Below are 23973 nucleotides of genomic sequence, written 5' to 3' on the forward strand. Positions count from 1 at the left end.
GATGTTCAGGGCTACAAGGTAATTTTGGTAGATACAGTTGAAGTCGGAAGTTTGCATACTTTCGCCAAATACATTTACTCAGTTTTTCACAATTCCTGATGATTAATCCTAGTAACGATTCCCTGTCTTAGGTCAGTTAGGATCACCACTTTATTTTAAGAATGTGGAATGTCAGAATAATAGTAGAGGATTATTTATATCAGATTTTATTTCTTTCATCACATTCCCAGTGGGTCAGAAGTTTACATGCACTCAATTAATATTTCAAACCAAAGTTTATTTGTCACGTGTGCTGAATCCACAGGTGAAATGCTTACTTACAGGCTCTAACCAATAGTGCAAAAAAGGTGTTAGGTGAATAACAGGTAGGTAAAGAAATTTAACAACAGTAAAAAGACAGGCTATATACAGTAGTGAGGCTACATATGATAAACAGAGAGTAGCAGTAGCATAAAAGAGGGGTGGTGGGTGGCAGGACGCAATGCAGATAGCCTGGTTAGCCAATGTGCAGGAGCACTGGTTGGTCGGCCCAATTGAGGTAGTATGTACATGAATGTATAGTTAAAGTGGCTATGCAAATATGATTAACAGAGAGTAGCAGCAGCTTAAAAAGAGGGGTTGGGGGGGCACGCTGCAAATAGTCCGGGTAACCGTTTGATTACCGGTTCAGGAGTCATATGGCTTGGGGGTAAAAGCTGTTGAAGCCTTTTTGTCTAAGACTTGACACTCTGGTACCGCTTGCCATGCGGTAGTAGAGAGAACAGTCTATGGCTGGGGTCTTTGACCATTTTTAGGGCCTTCCTCTGATACTGCCTGGTGTAGAGGTCCTGGGTGGCAGGCAGCTTATCCCCAGTGATGTACTGTGCTGTACGCACTACCCTCTGTAGTGCCTTGAGATCAGATCCCAAGTGGTGATGCAGTCAGTCAAGATGCTCTCAATTGTGCAGCTGTAGGACTTTTTGAGGATCTGAGGGCCCATGCCAAGTCTTTTTAGCCTCTTGAGTGGATGAGGCGTTGTCATTGCCACGATTGATCCTTCGTGATGTCGACACTGAGGTACTTGAAGCTCTCGACCTGCTCCACTACAGACCTGTAATGTGAATGGTGGCGTCCTCGGCCCCTCAATTCTTGAAAGGAGTCCACGATCAGCTCATTTTTATCTTTCTGGCGTTAAGGGGGAGGTTGTTGTCTTGAGACCACACTGCCAGGTCTCTGACCAACTCCCTATTGGCTGTCTCATCGTTGTCGGTGATCAGGCCTTCCACCGTCGTGTCTTCAGCAAAGACATTGCGCTGCAATGCAGTCATTGGTGAACTGGAAGTACAGGAGAGGACTAAGCATGCACCCCTGAAAGGTCCCTGTGTTGAGGGTCAGCGTGGCAGATCTGTTGTTGCCTACCCTCACCACCTGATGGTGGCCCGTCAGGAAGTCCAGTATCCAGTTACAGAGGGAGGTGTCCCAGGGTCCTTAGCTTAGTGATGAGCTTGAAGGACACTGGTGTTTAACGCTGAGCTGTAGTCAATGAACAGTTTCTCACTTAGGTGTTCCTCTTGTCCAGGTGGTAGTGCAATTAAGATTGCGTCATCTGTGGATTTGTTGGGGCAGTATACGAATTGGAGTGGATACAGGGTGTCTGGGATGATGGTGTTGTGAGTCATGACCAGACTTTTGCAGCATTTTATGGCTACAGGTAGTCATTTAGACAGGTTACCTTGTTGTTCTTTGGCACATGGACTATGGTGGTCTGCTTGAAACAGGGAGCGTTTAAAAATGTCAGTGAAGACAATTGCAAACTGGTCAGCTCATGGTAATCTATCTGGCCCTGTGAATGTTAACCAGCTTGCCTTGTTCACATAGGCTATGGTGAGCATGTTCACACAGGTGTCTGGAACAGCTAGTGCTTTCATGTATGTTTGTCCCGTATTAAGGCTTTGCCTGCTTGATGGCTTGTCATGGCGGGATTTCTTATAAGCGTCTGGATTAGTGTCCTGCTCCTTGAAAGCGGCAGCTCTAGCCTTTAGCATAGTCCAAATGTTGCCTGTAATCCATTGCTTCTGGTACGTACATTCACTCTGTGGTCGACGCACTTATTAATGAAGCCGGTGACAGATCTGCTAAACACCTCAATGCAGTTGGATGAATCCAGGAACATATTCCAGTCTTTGCTAGCAAAAAAGTCCTGTTGCTTAGTCAGGGCAGCTGGTATATGGTCATGTCGGCTGAGCTGCTGGAATTCTGCCCTGTCCACAATTCCATTTAACTCACACACCGCTGCCTTTCGCTGGATGGAAGTACCGGCCCCAGCTAGAACAAGGAGCCAGGTGTGTTTGTCGGCCCCTACATTGGCGCGTGTGTAATGACTCCACAACTGACTAGTCCAGGCCTAGCAAAATGGCTGAAACCTCCATGTAGATGTCCCGAAATCTAAATTATATAATGGAAACAAGTCCTTATGAATGTTTTGTTGGTGGAGAATGGTTACTGTGCTCCCCTACCCCCTTCCTCCATCCCTTGCTTTTACTCATGCTTTCTCTTCCCCCCCCCCCCCCCCTCTCTCCAGCAAAAGAGGAGCAGTGTGTTCCGGAGGTCTCTGGTAGAGCAGCCGCTGTAGGAAACTCTAGGTGAGTTACCCTACAGCCCCATGCTGCTCTGGATCGGTATGTGTGTGTGTGTGTATGGAGGGCCTTCGCCAAGACCTACCGCAAACCGAAGACCTTGACTTTTGACCCCACAAAGTGCTCAACTATTTTCTATTTGTTTCTGTTCAGCAGTTCGAAAATGTTCTACTGTCTTCGTCTGTGTGGTTTCTGGACTAAGCCATAGGCTCCTCTTAGACTGTACATGTTCAATAAAGCACTGTGTTGAAGGTTTGTTTCTATCACAGTATGGCGCCGCCATGTGATAGGACCCCTGTGGAGAGAGTCCGAGCGCACGACCTGACAGGCACTGCAGGTACGAACTATTGTACACACACTGGTCACCCTGTTAGCTGCTAATGGTAATTTTATAGTGCAAATGCTAATCACAAACCAATAACCCTGTACATTGCTAATAATACACTGCTAACATACTAAAAAACAAGGAAGAAGTTTACACCACTAACCTAAATCGCACTGTCACTCAATGGAGTAAATGAAAAGTTACCTGTTTGTCTTGGTAAAATGCTGTATATCCATTTGTCTTATGAAATCTTCAAATGGCTGCCAGAGGTATTCTGCTTCAGGTGGAACAGTAGCTGACAACTCTGTTCCCATCTCTTACCAGGTCTGACTCCTCCAGCTACCCCTCCTCACCAGATGTGGATGCCCCTCGTCCCAGTTGCCCTCCTTGGTAAGAGTCGAGCCACTGAGGCCCCCAAATCATCGCCCTCAAAGGCAATGCAGATTGACGCACGGCCCCTGCCCTCCAACAAGCTTCAGAGCAAGCCCCCCAGCCCCCCTATAACTCCCACCCCCAATCCAGTGTCTCTCACCCTGGCCTTCTCAGACCACGACTACTCCCTCCTTCAGAAGGAACCCATGGCTATTGCAAGAGAATCAGGCAGGCGCTGGAATGTCAAACAGCAAGCAGCCATCACCATCGAGCCACTTGGCAGCAACACTACCTGGGTACCCCAGAGGATCCCTGCCCCCTCCCTCCAAACCCTCACAACTGCCCTGGGTACGAAGAACCATCAGGCCCCCCTAGGTCCCCAGCCTCTGGATGTAAAGACTGACAGGACTAGCTCTGTGCTGGAGACCCCTGATGCCTCTCCCACCAGGCTGATGGACCAGGCTGGTCCCCTGGAGAGGAGTCCCAAGGCAGGGAGGTCTTACCGGGGCTACAATAATACCTTCTCCCCCAGGCCTAGCCCAAGCCCCAGGGAAGGAAAGCGAGGAAGGAGGAGGAAAAGGAGAATCCACCGTTCCTCCAGCCCTGGCTTTACTGACTCTGAGTCGGACTCCTCTTCTCAGTCTAGATCTCGCTCTCTACCCAGGAAGAGGTGAGATGCTCATCCCCTCTTTTATTTCTGTCTTTATAGCTATCTGTCCCCCCTGTCACTGGGCAAGGCGGTGTCCTCTAATGGCACAGAGTCTTATATCTGGCAGGGGAAAAGGGAATGTCATTTATTCATCCCAGTCATCTCTATTCAGTGAGGAAAAAGGCTGGTTCATGGGCACAGATTAGAGGTCGACCGATCATGAATTTTTAACGCCGATACCGATTATTGGTGGACCAAGAAAGCCGATACCGATTTAATCGGGCGTTTTTCAAAAATATATCTATCTGTAATAATGACAATTACAACAATACTGAATGAACAATGAACCCTTTTTATTTTAACTTAATATAATACATAAATAACATCTATTTAGTCTCAAATAAATAATGAAACATATTAAATTTGGTTTAAATAATGCAAAAACAGTGTTGGAGAAGGAAGTGCAATATGTGCCAGAACATGAGAACATATGAATGCTGGTGGTTCAATATTCCCAGTTAAGAAGTTTTTGGTTGTAGTTACTATAGGAATTATGACGCGTCGAATATTTCTCTATATCATTTTTACACTGCTCAAAAAAAATAAAGGAACACTTAAACAACACAATGTAACTCCAAGTCAATCACACTTCTGTGAAATCAAACTGTCCACTTAGGAAGCAACACTGATTGACCATAAATTTCACATGCTGTTGTGCAAATGGAATAGACAACAGGTGGAAATTATAGGCAATTAGCAAGACACCCCCAGTAAAGGAGTGGTTCTGCAGGTGGTGACCCACAGACCACTTCTCAGTTCCTATGCTTTCTGGCTGATGTTTTGGTAACTTTGATTGCTGGCGGTGCTTTCACTCTAGTGGTAGCATGAGACGGAGTCTACAACCCACACAAGTGGCTCAGGTAGTGCAGCTCATCCAGGATGGGACATCAATGCGAGCTGTGGCAAGAAGGTTTGCTGTGTCTGTCAGCGTAGTATCCAGAGCATGGAGGCACTACCAGGAGACAGGCCAGTACATCAGGAGACGTGGAGGAGGCCGTAGGAGGGCAACAACCCAGCAGCAGGACCGCTACCTCCGCCTTTGTGCAAGGAGGAGCAGGAGGAGCACTGCCAGAGCCCTGCAAAATGACCTCCAGCAGGCTACAAATGTGCATGTGTCTGCTCAAACGGTCAGAAACAGACTCCATGAGGGTGGTATGAGGGCCCGACGTCCACAGGTGGGGGTTTTGCTTACAGCCCAACACCGTGCAGGACGTTTGGCATTTGTCAGAGATCACCAAGATTGGAAAATTCGTCACTGGCGCCCTGTGCTCTTCACAGATGAAAGCAGGTTCACACTGAGCACGTGACAGATGTGACAGTCTGGAGACACCGTGGAGAACTTTCTGCTGCCTGCAACATCCTCCAGCATGACCGGTTTGGCGGTGGGTCAGTCATGGTGTGGGGTGGCATTTCTTTGGAGGGCCGCACAGCCCTCCATGTGCTCGCCAGAGGTAGCCTGACTGCCATTAGGTACTGAGATGAGATCCTCAGACCCCTTGTGAGACCATATGCTGGTGCGGTTGGCCCTGGGTTCCTCCTAATGCAAGATAACGCTAGACCTCATGTGGCTGGAGTGTGTCAGCAGTTTCTGCAAGAGGAAGGCATTGATGCTATGGACTGGCCCGCCCGCCCGTTCCCCAGACCTGAATCCAATTGAGCACATCTGGAACATCGTGTCTCGCTCCATCCACCAACACCACGTTGCCCCACAGACTGTCCATGAGTTGGCAGATGCTTTAGTCCAGGTCTGGGAGGACATCCCTCAGGAGACCATCCGCCACCTCATCAGGATCATGCCCAGGTGTTGTAGGGAGGTCATACAGGCACGTGGAGGCCACACACACAACTGAGCCTCATTTTGACTTGTTTTAAAGGACATTACATCAAAGTTGGATCAGCCTGTAGTGTGGTTTTCCACTTTAATTTTGAGTGTGACTCCAAATCCAGACCTCCATGGGTTGATACATTTGATTTCCACTAATTTGTGTGATTTTTGTTGTCAGCACATTCAACTATGTAAAGAAAAAGGTATTTAATAAGAATATTTCATTCATTCAGATCTAGGATGTTATTTTAGTGTTCTCTTTATAATTATTTTGAGCAGTGTATTTTATATACCTTTGACTATTGGATGTTCTTATAGGAACTTTAGTATTGCCAGTCTAATCTCAGGAGTTGATAGACTCGAAGTTATAAACAGCGCTGTGCTTCAAGGTTTGCTAAGCGCTGCTCGAATGAATGAATGCTTACGAGCCTGCAGCTGCCTACCACCGCTCAGACTGCTCTATCAAATATCAAATCAAAAACTTAATTATAATAAACACACAGAAATACAAGCCTTTGGTCATTAATATGGTCAAATCTGGAAAATATAATTTTGCAATGAGTTGCAATGAGGTTAGTGGAAGAACAGCATCTAGTAAAGATGAGGTCGAGCGTATTGCCTGCCTTGTGAGTAGGGGGGGAAGGTGAGAGGGTGAGGTCAAAAGAGGAGAGGAGTGGAAAGAAGGAGGCAGAGAGGAATGAGTCAAAGGTAGACGTGGGGAGGTTAAAGTCGCCCAGGACTGTGAGAGGTGAGCCGTCCTCAGGAAAGGAGCTTATCAAGGCATCAAGCTCATTGATGAACTCTCCGAGGGAACCTGGAGGGCGATAAATGATAAGGATGTTAAGCTTGAAAGGGCTGGTAACTGACAGCATGGAATTCAAAGGAGGCGATAGACAGATGGGTAAGGGGAGAAAGAGAGAATGACCACTTGGGAGAGATGAGGATCCCGGTGCCACCACCCCGCTGACCAGAAGCTCTCGGGGTGTGCGAGAACACGTGGGCGGACGAAGAGAGAGCAGTAGGAGTAGCAGTGTTATCTGTGGTGATCCATGTTTCCGTCAGTGCCAAGAAGTTGAGGGACTGGAGGGAGGCATAGGCTGAGATGAACTCTGCCTTGTTGGCCGCAGATCGGCAGTTCCAGAGGCTACCGGAGACCTGGAACTCCACGTGGGTCGTGCGCGCTGGGACCACCAGATTAGGGTGGCCGCGGCCACGCGGTGTGGAGCGTTTGTATGGTCTGTGCAGAGAGGAGAGAACAGGGATAGATAGACACATAGTTGACAGGTTACAGAAGAGGCTACGCTAATGCAAAGGAGATTGGAATGACAAGTGGACTACACGTCTCGAATGTTCAGAAAGTTAAGCTTACGTAGCAAGAATCTTATTGACTAAAATGATTGAAATGATACAGTACTGCTGGAGTAGGCTAGCTGGCAGTGGCTGCGATGTTGACACTACACTAATCAAGTCGTTCCGTCGAGTGTAATAGTTTCTACAGTGCTGCTATTTGGGCTAGCTAGCTAGCTAGCAGTGTTGATTGCGTTACGTTACGTTAAAAGAACGACAATAGCTGGCTAGCTAACCTAGAAAATCGCTCTAGACTACACAATTGTCTTAGACGTTAGCTAGTTGCTTAGCTAGCTGCTGGGCAGATAGCAGTGTAGACTACGTTAGGACGACGAAATACGATAATTACGCAATTATCTTTGATACAAAGACGGCTATGTAGCTAGCTAAGAAGAAATTGCTAAGATTAGACAAATCAAACCGTTGTACTATAATGAAATGTAATGAATGTAATGAAATGTAAATGTAATGAATGTAATGTAATGAAAATGTAATGAAAGGTTATACTACCTGCGGGGTTATACTACCTGCGGACCGAAGTGTAGATGCGACCGCTCGCTCCAACCCGGAACCGGAAATGGCGATATCCAGTCCATCCTAATCTGACATTACTGACAGATTCCCATTCTCCTTCCCATTCATCTCTCCTCCAGGTACAGGCCCCGTCACTCTGATAGCAGCTTCAGTGCCTCATCTTGCTCCTCTTCTCGTTCCTCCTCTCCTTCCCTGGACTGCTTTCCAAGGCGGCGGCGATATTCCTACTCATCTTCCCGATCAAGATCATGGAGTAGGTCCCGTTCCCGCTCTCCCCACAGACGGGCGTGGAGTAGATGCAGCAGACAACGCAGGTAAATTAAGCACTTTCCTCATAAACAACCATGAGTTTCATTTTTTTCTATGGTATTGGTCAGTTCAAATTAACAAAAAATGCATGCAGTGCAGTCAGATCAGTGTATGTTTTCCTGACTACTTGGGATAGGATAACATAATTTACAGTGCATTCGTAAAGTATTCAGAACACTTGACTTTTTCCACATTTTGTTGCGTTACAGCCTTATTCTAAAATTGATGAAATAGTTTTTTTCCCATACCCCATAATGACAAAGCAAAAACTGTTTTTTTAGAAATGTTTGCAAAATTATAAAAAATTAAATATAAAATGTATGTAAGTATTAAGACCTTTTACTCATTGTTTTGTTGAAGCACCTTTGGCAGCGATTACAGCCTTGAGTCTTCTTGGGTATGAAGCCACAAGCTTGGCACACCTGTATTTGGGGAGTTTCTCCCATTCTTCTCTGCAGATCCTCAAGGTCTGTCAGGTTGGATGGGGAGCGTCACTGCACAGCTATTTTCAGGTCTCCAGAGATGTTTGATTGGGTTCAAGTCCTGACTCTGGCTGGTCAACTCAAAGACATTCAGAGACTTGTCCCGAAGCCACTCCTGCATTGTCTTGGCTATGTGTTTAGGGTCATTGCCCTGTTGGAAGGTGAACCTTCGTCCCCGTCTGAAGTCCTGAGCACTCTGGAGCATGTTTTCATGCTTCAGAATGCACTGTACTTAGCTTCATGGATACAGATTTTTTTCAATTGTATAACATTGACCACGTCTCCTATTCCATTTCTTTCCACAGCCCGTTTTTCAGACCAGGCTACCGGCCTGAATCTAGAGAAAACAGTGAGGTGGTGAAGAGACTCAAAGATAAAGCCATTGTGAGTACATACTTTTCTATTAAAGTGAAGTTGGCCAGTGATGATACGATGGTAAGTCGGAACAGGACAGTCTGTCTCTGGGGGTCACTGGGTCAAGGTCACGTTCTGTCTCTGGGTTCAGTTCCCCAGAGCAGCGTCTCCTTTTCAGTTGAAGACATAGGCATTTGTCTGAGAAGGGCCCCTTCTCAGACATTGAAGTCAATAGTGTCTTGTCTGATACTGTGTGTGTGTGTGTGTGTGTGTGTGTGGTGCAGAGAAATAATTGTCAGCTGACTAATGCCGTGCTCTCTCCCCTCAGGAGGAGCGTAGGGTTGTTTACGTAGGGCGAATCCGAGAGACAATGACTCATAAAGAGCTGAAGGAACGCTTCTCTCTGTACGGAGAGATTGAGGAGTGCACTTTACATTTCAGAGGCCATGGGTAAGTACTCTGAAACACCGGTCATGTTTTGTTTCAATAACGAGTAATGCCTGGAACGGCACGATATGCAAAAACATTTTGAAACTAAAAACGAGTTCTATTGAACAGGTCTGAATCCTACCTAGGGCTGTTACGGTGATCATTTTACCTCCACACCGGCAGTCACGAGTCATGATTGCAGTCAAATTCCACTTGACCGTTGAGTCATGGTAACGAGGCTTCTCCAAAACTGCGCTCTGATGGCTAACTTGCTAACGGCTAACTTGCTAACGGCTAACTTGCTAACGGCTAACTTGCTAATGGCTGGTACTCAATGCTCTATTGTCCCTCTAATCACGCTGACATCAATGTAAATGCAATCGAAAATCAAACATTTCATGAGAGCCCTGGCATTGAGATTGAGTGGAATAGGATCACTTGTTGTGTAGCGAGAGCCAACTCCTCATAGCTGGTTGATGCATGCAATTAAATAAGTGGTCCTATAAGTCCACATTGAGCAACATTTCTATAGGCTATGCAATTGTGTAAAAACAGTTTTGATGGCCTCCATCAGCTTTCTATAGACTAGACCTACTATTTTATTTCTCAATTTTCCTAATGTTGATAATATTAAGCACAACTGGAGTAGCCTACCTAGCTGGAATGAAAATTAACCCATTCGTTATTCAAGTGTGTACGGATGTCTTTGTTATCCTGTTCCAACAGGTGCATAATGGCCCATTTTCTAAATCAAATGTGATTTCACACATAATATTTAGTGCATGTAAAGACGAGACTAAATTGAATAGTCTGGAGAGCCCATAGCCTACAGAACCTAGTGAAATGTGTTCTTATAAGGCTAGTCATTGTGCAATTGCATGTGAAGTGTTTTGACTGCTCACTATATGAGGGTCCCAGCTTTCTCGTCCTGCTATATTTATTGATAAATACCTTAAATTAAGCACATTCATTCACTTTACAACTGGTAAAGCCTACCTGGCATATTAAAAACATAATCGCACATATTCGCTACTTGAGTGCAGGCAACAGATTACTTTTTTTTTGTGGCCCATTCTAAATAAGAAATAATTGCACCTGTGGCGATCAGTGCCGTTTTAAGAGGACGATTTGTTTCTCATGAGTATGGCCTTATTTCTATTAACAACCTATTGGGTGACTGTTACTCAAATTCCATTCACCCAGTTCAATGTAACAGCGATAGGTTTAGAGTACTCAAATTTTCCCTATACCCATCAGGTTGCTACAACAAATTTGATGTGACAGACAGTAACACATGGACAGACGGTGTCATTCAATACCGCACACTCTTGCCTGCATCTAGCTGATATAGGCTGTATTCATTAGTCCAACAGTTGCAAATGAGCATTAATGTTGGACAAATTCAGGTGTTTATCCCTGTTGTTCCGTTTGCTTCTGTTTAAGTAACATTTAACAGAATCCGTGGAATGAATACAACCCTGATCACGTGAAAGTACAGTGATATTTTACAGCAGTAGTATTCCTTCTCACATTTATGCGCTTTACCTCTTCCCTTTGCTTGTGGACTTCAATACACAACACATCAGCTGTGTGTCACAAGCCAAACCGCTACACACAGCCTACATCATTGTCACCGTATTTGCTAAAGTAACCTCATAGTCAGCATAGCTAATAGAACTAATGCGTTACTAAACCCGCTACAATCATGCAGTAACGTTAGTAAGCAGTTACACCAGCTGGCCGCAGTGGCAATACATTTGTAAAACCAAAAGCTTACCTTGATTTCGAAGAGTTCCAGTGTTGTGTTGGATAGTCATAGCCAGCTAGCTAACATAACATCCCTCTTGTTTCAGCAGGGTGTTTGAGTAGGTGACAATAGCTAGCTAAGTGAAACTGGGGAGGGGACACTTTCTCACTAATCCATTTTTGAAGAAATTAATTTGTTCAAACTGTTCAACTATCATCTTTCTCTCAACTACTCACTACATTTTAATGCACCGTAGTTCTAGCTAGCTATAGCTTATGCTTTCTATACTAGATTCATTCTCTGATTCTTTGATTGGGTGGACAACATGTCAGTTCATGCTGCAAGAGCTCTGATAGGTTGGAGGACCTCTCTGGAAGCTGTCATAATTACTGTGTAATTCTATGGAAGGGGGTGAGAACCATGCGCCTCCTAGGTTTTGTATTGAAGTCAATGTACCCAGAGGAGGACGGAAGCTAGCTGTCCTCCGGCTGCACCATGGTGCTACCCTACAGTCCTGTTGAGGCTACTGTAGACCTTCTTTGAAAAAGTGTTTTAATCAATTATTTGGTGATATGTGATTATATTTAGTATAGTGTAATCTAAAAATGTTTACTTTTTAAATGTTTGAAATGTAGTTTTTACAAATTCACCGAGGATGGTCCTCTAATTACACACATTTAGGTCATAAGTAAAGATGAGATTACTTTGAATAGTCTGATGGGTGAGAATATTATGAAGTGCTTGTCAAATTGCAAATGAGAATGGTGAAGTCTGTGCAGCCTGCACAAGAAACGGAGCAGAGTGCATGGCTTCACTTTTTTCAAATCATCATTAGTCGCATCATGCAGCCTTAGAATGTATTAGAAATCAAAACAAGGTTTGTGTCACACAATTTTTTTTCAAATTCTCAACACCAAATTGCAGCATGTGCACACTCTATTGGAAATCGTTTGTAGAAAAATATCCTTTTTATTTTATTCAGCTATGTTGAATTTTATTCTTACTATAAAATAATGCCACGGGAATTATAAGCAAATCTTGTCTGCTTAATAACTAGTGTAGCCCATAGTCACATGGCATATCAAGGGCAGAGCCTAACATAAGGATGGCTCAGAATATGCTATTCTGTTTTGTAAAATGTGCTACATTTTCTTTGTTTTTTTAGACCCGCCTAAAATGGATCTATTGTGATGGTCTAGGCTATATTGAATGGTTTTATTTGACTTTTTTGAAGTGTAGATGTTTCAAAGGTTTGCATTAGTTGCTTGTTGGCTAAGCGTGGAACCCCGAAGATGCTAAACGTGTTTGTTAATTAACGGTTAATGACTGTAAGACCAGCAGTTACTTGTATGATGGTTATGACAAAATTTGATGACCGCCACATCCATGGTCTTACCACTTCCACCGCTAAACATTTTGTGCTTGCTGAACACATCTTGAAGACTAATTTTCTTCCCAGACCCAGAACACCAACCCTTGCTTGACCCTTTCCGTGGTCTCTCAGGCCAAACTACAGCTGCTACCGCAACAACCAGGCTAAACCACCCAGTGGCTCTTTTAAGAACTCACACCTCAACACGGTCTAGTAGTGTTCATGTCACCAAGCAGCAGAAGACCAACCAACAGGGAGGGACTACCCAACATTGTCCACTAATTAATGCAAATGTTTCTTTTGAATTTTAAAATGTCTTCCAACCCTCTGTCTCCTGCATGTTTAATATTTGCTATTCAATCTCTGTGACAGGGATAACTATGGGTTTGTGACCTACTACGATGCGAAGGATGCATTCACGGCCATCGAGAACGGCAGCAAGCTCCGTAAGCCTGACGAACTCCCCTTTGACCTTTGCTTCGGAGGAAGGAGACAGTTCTGCAAAACGAGCTATGCTGATCTAGGTAAAACATGGCTTATAGAAATAATTTATGTAAATATGAATGCCATTTTTTTTGGTTGTCAACACTGGTACTAGTTGTCAGTATTACGATAAAATTATCATATTGTACTGTCATCTTTCTTGGTATACACCTACATCTGATTGCAGTGATGCAAGGAGAGCTAGCAAAGATTAGGTTCCCTCAAATCCTGCAGGTGATGCTAATTAGGGTTGGACAGTATCCAGATTTCCATACCTACTGTTCCTGTACCATACCAGGGTATATGGTATTACTGGAAATGCACACAAGGGGTGCTATTTCTTAACCAAAAAATGCAATCAAATGCTAACAAAATACTAGCAAATTCCCATAGTGGATGCTAGCTAAATGCTAACAAGCTCAAGCGAATTCCATGGACAGACAACCATGCTCCTAGTTGTGTAACTATCTCAAAGGGGTACTCACATTTTGATGCTCTGCTCGAACCAAGATGCTTAATCTTGCAAGCTATGTAGGTGGCTAGCTGGCACATTAACAAACCAAATGCATAGTTGCACTTATTTACAAGCTTCCTCAGACCACTCATAGAACAACTGTGTCATTTAGGTCTGGTTTTTTTTTAGTTCATTACTTTATACATGTTTCCGCTAAACAGAACGCAGAACTTTATTTTTGTATATTTTTTTTAACCTTTATTTAACTAGGCAAGTCAGTTAAGAACTAATTCTTATTTTCAATGACAGCCTAGGAGCAATAACTGCCTGTTCAGGGGCAGAACGACAGAATTGTACCTTGTCAGCTCGGGGGTTTGAACTTGCAACCTTCCGGTTACTAGTCCAACTCTCTAACCACTAGGCTACGCTGCCACCCCACCTTGCCCCACTTCACAACAAAGTTGGCAATGTCTTTGTAGTTGTTATGAACAAGGAGGGATGGGGGTTTGAAATAATGTCCCTATTTGAATAGTATGATTCATTTTTGCCAGATATTCGAAATACAGGGCATTCAAAGTATGTAAACCACTTTACTTTTTACACATGTTGTTGCTACAGCCTAAATATTAATTCAATTGAGATTTTGTGTCACTGGCCAACACACAATACCCCATAATGTCAAAGTGGAATTATATTTTCAATTTAATGTTTATCAATTTAAAGCTGACATCTTGAGTCAAGTATTCAACCTCTTTGTTATGGCAAGCCTAAATAAGTTCAGGAGTAAACATTTGCTTAAGTTACATGGACTCACTCTTTGTTCAATAATAGTGTTTATTATGATTTGTATGTTGCCTCAGTCGAGCAGTGAATTTTAGACCCAACAACATAGACCGGGGAGGTTTTCCAATGCCTCGCAAAGAAGAGCACCTATTTGTAGATCGGTAAAATGAAGACATTTTAATATCCATTTGAGCATTGAGAAGATATTAATTACACTTTGGATTTTCTAACTTTCTAAGATTTTTTTTTTTTTTTACATCCAACACAAGAATGGGGAATAAGTCGAAGGGTGTGAATACTTTCTGAAGGAACTTAAACTTGTTAACTTGAGCTCTGCTGCGCTGTATTGCTACAGGTGGGCCGGTTTGTAACATACAGTTGAAGTCAGAAGTTTACATATACACTCGGTTGGAGTAATTAAAACTTGTTTTTAAACCACTCCGCAAATTTCTTGTTAACTTGTTATGGCTGCAATCCCACTAACGGGATAAGTGTCATCAACAACCGCTGAATAGCATAGCACTACATTCAATAAATATTACTAAAAATATTCATATTCATGAAATCACAAGTGCAATATCGGAAAACACAGTTTAGCCTTTTGTTAATCCACCTGTCGTGTCAGATTTTGAAATTATGCTTTACAGCGAAAGCAATCCAAGCGTTTGTAAGTTTATTGATCGCACGACAACACATTAAGTACGCTTAGCATCAGGTAGCTTGGTCACAAATCAGAAAAGCAATCAAATTAATCTTTTACCTTTGCTCTTCGGATGTTTTCACTCACGAGACTCCCAGTTACACAACAAATGTTCCTTTTGTTCCATAAAGATGATTTTTATATCCAAAATACCTCCGTTCGTTTGGCGCGTTATGTTCAGAAATCCACAGGAAAGAGCGGTCACGACAGCGCAGACGAAAATTCCAAATAGTTTCCATAATGTCCACAAACATGTCAAACATTTTTTATAATCAATCCTCAGGTTGTTTTAAATATATATAATCGATAATATATCAACTGCAAATGTCTTTCACAGTAAGAGAGGGAAAAGCAATACCTATCCAAACTCATGTGACCACTTGATGTGATGTTATCGTTCTGGCTCATTTTTCAAAATAAAAGCCTGAAACTATGTCTGAAGACTGACACCTTGAGGAAGCGATAGGAAAAGGAGTCTGGTTCATATCCCTTTAAATCCAGCAAAGGGAGGCTATGGAACATGGAGTTTTCAAAATAGAAGCCACTTCCTGTTTTGATTTTCCTCAGGGTTTCGCGTCTATCAGTTCTGTTATACTCACAGACAATATTTTGACAGTTTTTGAAACTTTAGAGTTTTCTATCCAATACTAATAATACTATGCGTATATTCGCAACTGAGGAGCTGGCTGTTTACAATGGGCACCTTTTCATCCAAGCTACTCAATACTGCCCCTGCAGCCATAAAAAGTTAACAAACTATAGTTTTGGCAAGTCAGTTAGGACATCTACTTTGTGCATCACACAAGTCATTTTTCCAACAATTGTTTACGGAAAGATTATTTCACTTATAATGCATTGTATCACAATTCCTGTGGGTCAGAAGTTTACATACACTAAGGTGACTGTGCCTTTACACAGCTTGGAAAATTCCAGAAAATGTCATGTCTTTAGAAGCTTCTGATAGGCTAATTGACATAATTTGAGTCAATTGAAGGTGTACCTGTGGATGTATTTCAAGGCCTACTTTCAAACTCAGTGCCTCTTTGCTTGACATCATGGGAAAATCAAAAGAAATCAGAGAAGACCTCAGAAAATAATTGTAGACCTCCACAAGTCTGGTTCATCCTTGGGAGCAATTTCCAAACGCCTGAATGTACTACTTTCATCTGTACAAACAATAGTACGCAAGTATACACAACATGGGACCACGCAGCCATCATACCGCTCAGGAAGGAGATGCATTCTGTCTCCCAGAGATGAATGTACTTTGTTGTGAAAAGTGCAAATCAATCCCAGAACAACAGCAAAGGACCTTGTGAAGATGCTGGAGGAAATGGGTACAAAATGATCTATATCCACAGTAAAACGTGTAGCCACTGCTCCAAAACCGCCATAAAAAAAGACTGGTTTGCAACTGCACATGGGGACAAAGATAATACTTTTTGTAGAATAGTCCTCTGGTCTGATGAAACAAAATTAGAACTGTTTGGTCATAATGACTATCGTTATGTTTAGAGGAAAAACGGGGATGCTTGCAAGCTGCATAACACCATCCCAACCTTGAAGCACGGGGGTGGCAGCATCATGTTGCGGGAGTGCTTTTCTGCAGGAGGGACTGGTGCACTTCACAAAATTGATGGCATCATGAGGTAGGAACATGATGTTGCTTCAAGAATGCCACATCTCAAGACATCAGTTAGGAAGTTAAGCTTGGTCGCAAGTGGGTCTTCCAAATGGACAATGACCCCAACCATACTTCCAAAGCTGTGGCAAAATGGCTTAAGGACAACACAGTGAAGTTATTAGAGGGGCCATCACGAAGCCCTGACCTCAATCCCATAGAAAATGTGTGGGCAGAACTGAAAAAGCGTGTGCGAGCAAGGAGGCCTACAAACCTAACTCCGTTACACCAGCTCTTGTCAGGAGGATTGGGCCAAAATTCACCCAACTTATTGTGGGAGACTTGTAGAATGCTCCCCGAAACGTTTAACCCAAGTTAAACAATTTAATGGCAATGCTACCAAATACTAATTGAGTGTATGTAAACTTCTGACCCACTGGGAATGTGATGAAAGAATTAAAAACTGAAATATATATCTCTACTATTATTCTGACATTTCACTTTCTTAAAATAGTGGTGATAACTGACCTAAGACACAGAATTTTTACTAGAATTAAATGTCAGGAATTGTGATTTGGCTAAGTTGTATGTAAACTTCCGACTTCAATTGTATGAGATGGGAGTGATCAGATGTCAGATGAGAAAGATGCCGAGGCAACTCGGTTACAGCAAAGACTAGCTAACTTGTAGCGGCCACATTGTTATCACATAACAGTTACTGTCTTTAATGGAGTAGCCGAGACAAGCTGGCTTGCAAGCTAAGCTGGGTAGCAGTAGCTAGCTGGGCTAGTTGAGGCCACATGCTCCCCAAACCCTTTCAGATAAAACTGCATCCTACCTATTGGTTGGTCGTTTTTGCCCACTCCTCATTTCGCTAACTTCATTCCGAAATGTTATTTCATCTTGCATTATATTGCATTAGTGAACCATCACTCCACTTGCTACACATTGAGTGTCTTTGCCACTTTCACTTTTTGATTGTCCAACATAAACAACAAGCTTCACATGAAGTCTTCCGGTCTGCTACTAGGTACTTTTACGGGGTGCATTTCAAATTAATAATTTGAATGGTCATGGTATATTCATGTATGCAACCATGTCAGGTGTATACTTTACTTTATTTGTATAGTCTTTTCAGTGTTAAAATAGGGCTTTAATTTCTCACAAGTATTCGAATACTAATGTCTGTTCGGATATTAAAATAACAATGCACATCCCTACAAACTAGCAAAGAATAAAAAGATGTTTCAAATTAAAACTGAAATGACTGCATTAAAAGATAAATAGCCTACATTATTGGCCTATAAATAAATAATAATGAAAGTGTCATTTTCATTCAGTTAGCCTACAATTTTTCAAATGGATCTCGTCTAATTTTTGCCCCAGTATGTTGTATGTTGCATGATGTGTAATATTGCCACAATGAGGTGCCTATTATAGGCTAAGCATTAGTATTAGATGACTGAATATTTGCAGCCATAGTTGATATCTTTCTAGGAGCTGATCTGTCGTCAGTGTTGTTGAATAATTATGTTAAGCTAAGATTTGAATGGAGATAGCTGATCTGAGAGCAGCGCTGCCTGTCGATCCTGTCCGTATCGACGTGCGCCTCAGCGACACACTTGGCGAGCGCTCTTTCTACGTGGTGTTTTGAGAAACGCATGTTACGTCTCCGGTCGTTCGTAGGAAAGCTGCATCAATAAAACACCTGTAAGCCCAAGTTCCCTCGCTATCAGGAAATCGGGCCCAGAGCTGGAGAAAATGTATTTGGCACATTTTAGGTAGTTAAGATATTTAGCTGGGTAACATTAGTTGTGGGACTTTCAAGTGTAACTTTATCACCTCTTGCGCTGCTCAACAGTAGATCGTCATGTCAAGAAACTTAGATCGCGCCGTGTGCTCTTTGTTAACAAACATGCCATGTGACTTTCTCAATTGAATACTGACTTAAAATTTTTAAAAATACAAATTATGGCATTAAATCATAGTGGGTATTGCAAAATACCCCGGTATACCGCCTAATGCTAATCTTCTTTCCCTCTTCACTCCTCCAGATTCTAACCGCGAGTATGACCCGTCGGCCTCCGTGACTGGCAAGTTTGATGCCCTTGACTTTGACACTTTACTGAAGCAGGCCCAGAAGAGTCTAAAGAGGTAACCGAGGTCAGCCCACTGGGGGCGCCACACTAAGACTTACCTCAGAGCCGTTGGCAGGCTCCTCCCACTATCATCGTTGGCTTTGCCTTGACCGAGGGGTGGACCACAACGCACGGTCGATACATTAGCCAGCTAACATTAATTTACATGCAGAGAGAGCTCTTTTCTGGTTCATACAAGACAGTTTAAAGCTGCAATCAGAAATTATAGAGGAATGGAACCTTTACATCTTGGTTTAAGGCATAGAAGGTGATTTCACCAATTTGTAAGTCGCTCTGGATAAGAGCGTCTGCTAAATGACTTAAATGTAAATGTAAATGTAATTGTACGAAGCTAATAAGGCATAGTTCTATTCAAGAATCAAATGTAATCAATGTCATTGATTGAAGCAATATATCAGAATCATTATTTGGAAATGGTTGAATTGAGGAAGTCTGCCTTTTTAATATGGGTTGTTTAAGTATGAAATCATTCATGCCATGTTCATTTCAAGCCTGTCTATCTTTGAACTCTGAAATGCTATTTCTGAATGTTTTGACATGTTAGCTATATAACACATTTTCCTGCTTTGTGATATACAGTGCATTCGGAAAGTATTCAGACCCTTTGACTTTTTCCACATTTTGTTATCTTACAACCTTATTCTAAAATGGGTTAATAAAACTTCTCCCCCTCATCAATCTACACACAATAACCCATAATGACAAAGCAAAATCCGTTTTGAAAATTTTGCAAATTTATTAAAAATAAACTGAAGTATTCAGACCTTTTACTCAGCACTTTGTTTAAGCACATTTGGCAGTGGTTACAGCCTCGAGTCTAATTGGGTGTGACTCTGTAAGCTTGGCACACCTGTATTTGGGGAGTTTCTCCCATTCTTCTTTGCAGATCTGGACTCTGGCTGGGCCACTCAGGGACATTCAGAGACTTGTCCTGAAGCCACTCCTTCATTGTGTACTTAGGGTCGTTGTCCTTTTGGAAGGTGAACCTTCGTCCCAGTCTGAGGTCCTGAGCTCCATGGAGCAGGTTTTCATCAAGGATCTCTTGTACTTTGCTCCGTTCATCTTTCCCTCAATCCTGACTAGTCTCCCAGTCCTAAACATCCTCACAGCATGATGCTGCCACCATTCTTCACCTTAGGGATGGTGCCAGGTTTCTTCCAGACATGACGCTTGTCATTCAGGCCAAAGATCTTGGTTTCATCAGAGCAGAGAATCGTGTTTCTCATGGTCTGAGAGTCCTGTAGGTGTCTTTTTGCAAACGCCAAGCGGGCTGTCGTGCCTTTTACTAAGGAGTGGCTTCCGTCTGGCCACTTTACCATAAAGGCCTGATTGGTGAAGTGCTGCGGAGATGGTTGTCCATCTGGAAGGTTTTGCTATCCATAGAGGAACATTTGAGCTCTGGTTCTTGGTCTCCTCCCTGGCCATAGCCCTTACGCCCCGATTGCTCAGTTTGGCCGGGCGACTGGTGGTTCCAAACTTCTTCCATTTAACAATGATGATGGCCACTGTGTTCTTGGGGGCCTTGAATAGTGTCGACTTTTTTTGGTACACTTCCCCAGATCTGTGCCCCAGCTCTACGGACAATTCCTTTGACCTCATGGCTTAGTTTTTTCCTCTGACATGCACGGTCAACTGTGGGACCTAATATAGGTGTGTGTGTGTGCTTTCCAAATCCTGTCCAATCAATTTAATTTACCACATGTGGACTCCAATCCCAGTTGTAGAAACGGCTCAAGGAAGATCAATGAAAACAGGATGCACCTGAGCTCAATTGAGTCTCATAGCAAAGGGTCTGAATACTTATGTAATTAAGGTATCTGTTAATACTTTGGCAAAAATGTCTAAACCTGTTTTGCTTTGTCATTATGGGGTGTTGATTTGATGAGAAAATAATTTAACCATTTTATTAGACTAATGTGGAAAAAGTTAAGTGGTCTGAATACTTTCCGAATGCACTGTAGCTACCAGTCTTTGTTTTGGTTGTTTCTTTTGTTTTTGCAAGCTTACACCTTCTATTGAAGTGAAGATTTGTATGAAAAGATTAAAAGCAACAAAAAAAATAAAGGAAATGAGAAACTATGATTAACATAAGATTTGTCCTTTTTAGATAACTACTAAATATTTTCATGTCACAATAATTGATATCAAACACTGTTTTTAGGTCTACAGTAGCATCAACAGCACTCAGAAGGGTAGCGTCATGATGGAGCCGAAGGCCAGCTAGTTTCTGTCCTCAGCATACGTTGACTTGGATACAAAACCTAGGAGGCTAATGGTTCTCGCCCCCTTCCATAGATTTAGAGTAATTATGACAACTTCCGGAGGACATCCTCCAACCAATCAGAGCTCTTGCAGCATGATCTGACACCCAATAAAAGGATCAGAGAATGGATCTATACTGAACAGAAATATAAATGCAAAAATGTCAAATATGTTCATAAGGAAATTAGTCAATTGAAATCAATTCATTAGGCCCTAATCTATGGATTTTACATGACTGGGAATACAGATATGAGTCTGTTGGTCACAGATACCTTCCCAAAAAATATATAGGTAAGTGTGGATCAGAAACCAAGTCAGTATCTGGTGTGACCACCATTTTCCTCATGCAGCGCGATTATGGGGTCAATTTCACACCATATGTATTGAATTCAAAATAAATAGTGAACATGAAATAAAGTTGAGAATGTAAATAAATAAGGACATTCTCAAGGACAGGTGAAGTAATGAATGTTTATCAAAAACCAAACTGACTTCCCTAGTTGAATAAAGGTTACACACACCACACTGAACAAAAAGTTATTTTGTTGGCATTTACTTATGTCCCCATTACCAGTAAAACAATCAAAACCTATTTCTTTCACTTTCTTGCTGTGCTGTTTTGTTAATTTGTTCAGTCGTTTCATTCTCAAACAGGATTTCTATGGAACACCGTATGGGTCTTTGACGTGTCAAATAACACTTTGACGTGTCAAATAAGCTTATTGACCAATCAGGACCTGAATATGACTGCACGTCACATAATAATTTAACGCTTTCATACATTTTTTACATAGTTATTAAACATTGATTACACTCACTTGTATTTCATATGTCACAGCGATTCATCAATACATATGCTGTGATGCTGGTAAAGTTGTCTCGCGCACCTACAGTGCTGGTCATAAAAAAAGCTAGCTAGCTCATGGATGCAAACAATGTTCTTCCCCAGAAACATAGCAAAATGACAAGCGAGCTAACTAAACTCCGCAAAAATAACGTCCTTTTTCAAAACTGTCTTTCAAAGATAATTCGTAAAAATCCAAATAACTTCACAAATCTTCATTGTAAAGGGTTTAAACACTGTTTCCCAAGCTTGTTCAATTAATCATAAAAATGTTATGAACCTGTGGAATGGTCATTAAGACAATAACAGTTTACAGACGGTAGGCAATTAAGGTCACAGTTATGAAAACTTAGGACACTAAAGAGGCCTTTCTACTGACTCTGGAATAACACCAAAAGAAAGATGCCCAGGGTCCCTGCTCAGTTGAGGAATGTGATGTTAATACAAATATTTACACATGTTAAGTTTGCTGAAAATAAATGCAGTTGACAGTGAGAGGACGTTTATTTTTTTTGCTGGTTTTTTTTTATAGCTAGGTGTCATCTAAAATAACCCAAATTTTATAAGACCGTTCTTATTTGATTATTGGTGATCGGACCCATCTATGTGACGCTAGCCACAATAAGGATTAGCCACAATAGTGGACTTTGCGGTTAGCCATCAAAATAAATGTATGGCATGGTTCTACTATTTGTATTCATTTGCATCACTGTCAATTTCATACTTTTATTTTGAAAGCAACCCGCAAATTCCACTATTGTGCCTAATCCTTATCGTGTCTAGCTTCACAACACATAATCCAGTCCGGTCGAGCCTTACTAGCCAGATGAAGCTAGCTGGCTGCTTATGACATTAGCTTTGGGAAACAGGGTTAACCTCTCTGGCTAGCTATTTATTTTCATGAACAAGTGGCAACCTAGCTAATACTTACAAGGATTCCTAAATCATTTCTAAGAATAATGATGATTGCAGTTTTTACTTGAAACAGGCTTTCAGGCTAGCTAAAGCTAGCTATCCCAGAAGTTGCGGTCAAACAAATGATGCTTTATTACCAACGCAGTATTGTAAACACATTCGTGGCCGGTGATTGCTGACGTTTTTGTACAGCTTTGACAGTGTTACTGTGTATTTTTTGACACGCAAAGACCCAAATGGCATTCCATAATATGTATGTCGTGAAGCTCATAGCAGGGACGCTATTACTGTGTTCCTCCGGTAGGGCAACATCGGAAAAATAGCGCACTTGGTAGTGTTAACCGGTACTCGACCAGTCGGCGAAAGCCAACATCACCCACGTGACAGAGAACAGTTAATTGTCAAGGGCAATGAATTCCGTCATGTACCATCATTATATAGGTATGCACGTCAGCTTTGACATCGATTTTGCACATTGGGCGTTAAACTAGACATTAGTTTAATATGTTGATATGTTCACCGATTTATCACGCATCCCAAGCTGTAACATAACAAAATGTGGAAAAAGGTTAGGGGTCTGAATACTTTCCTGAATGCACTGTAACTAACGAGATTACAGTGATCGAAAATGTACACTCAATCCAGTATAAATTAATGTATATAATTTATTATACAAGAAACAACATTCACAAATTCTACAGCACAATGGCAGAGTCATGTCTGAAGTGTAAAACTAATAATGACTCAATAATCCAAGCCTAGGGCTATTATGGTGACCATATTACTGCCACACCAGTGGTTATGAGTCATGACCATAGTCAAATCCAACATGACCATTCAGAAAATGGAAATGCAAATGTAATTGAGAATTGAGAATTGAATTCAATTCTCAATTACATTTGCATTGATGTCAGAGTTATTATAGGGACAATAGAGTGCTGAGTAGCAGGCAGTTAGCAAGTTTGGTAGACTACGAATGACCATCAGCAGCATCAGAGCTTGGAGAAGCCTAGTTTCCAGTTCTTCATTTCAGCATATACCATGGATATTCATATACCAGGACTCCAATACGTCATGGGTACCAGACCCTAAGGACTCTATGCCTCACAGCCCTCCATTCTACTCCCCTCAGGCAAGACCCCCAACACCACCTAGATGTACACTGCCTGAGGATGTGTTTGATGGGGTGGTCAGTACTATTTTGGTGGACGCCATCAAGGCCTCTGTAGCCGCACTTTTAGACATGGTGATTGAAGACTATAAAAGAGAAAAATGCATCAGTTGTGAGCTCAAACACCCCAGCCAATGACGACATCCATGTTTATACGACCC

At 42.3% G+C, this 23973-nt stretch overlaps 1 protein-coding gene across 1 annotated transcript in view; it reads left to right on the forward strand.

Moving 5' to 3' along the window:
• pprc1 (PPARG related coactivator 1) overlaps nucleotides 1–20702 on the forward strand; it is a 35066-nt gene extending 14364 nt beyond the window's left edge. The window contains 8 exon segments of the mRNA XM_064934590.1: nucleotides 2561–2621; nucleotides 2885–2952; nucleotides 3265–3982; nucleotides 7847–8041; nucleotides 8824–8902; nucleotides 9201–9322; nucleotides 12793–12944; nucleotides 18516–20702. Of these exon segments, the coding sequence (XP_064790662.1) occupies nucleotides 2561–2621; nucleotides 2885–2952; nucleotides 3265–3982; nucleotides 7847–8041; nucleotides 8824–8902; nucleotides 9201–9322; nucleotides 12793–12944; nucleotides 18516–18619 (1499 nt within the window). The 3' untranslated portion in view covers nucleotides 18620–20702.
• The last annotated feature ends 3271 nt before the right edge of the window (nucleotides 20703–23973 follow it).

The sequence above is a fragment of the Oncorhynchus masou genome, chromosome 24 (genome assembly GCF_036934945.1).
Source record: "Oncorhynchus masou masou isolate Uvic2021 chromosome 24, UVic_Omas_1.1, whole genome shotgun sequence".
Lineage (NCBI taxonomy): Eukaryota > Metazoa > Chordata > Actinopteri > Salmoniformes > Salmonidae > Oncorhynchus > Oncorhynchus masou.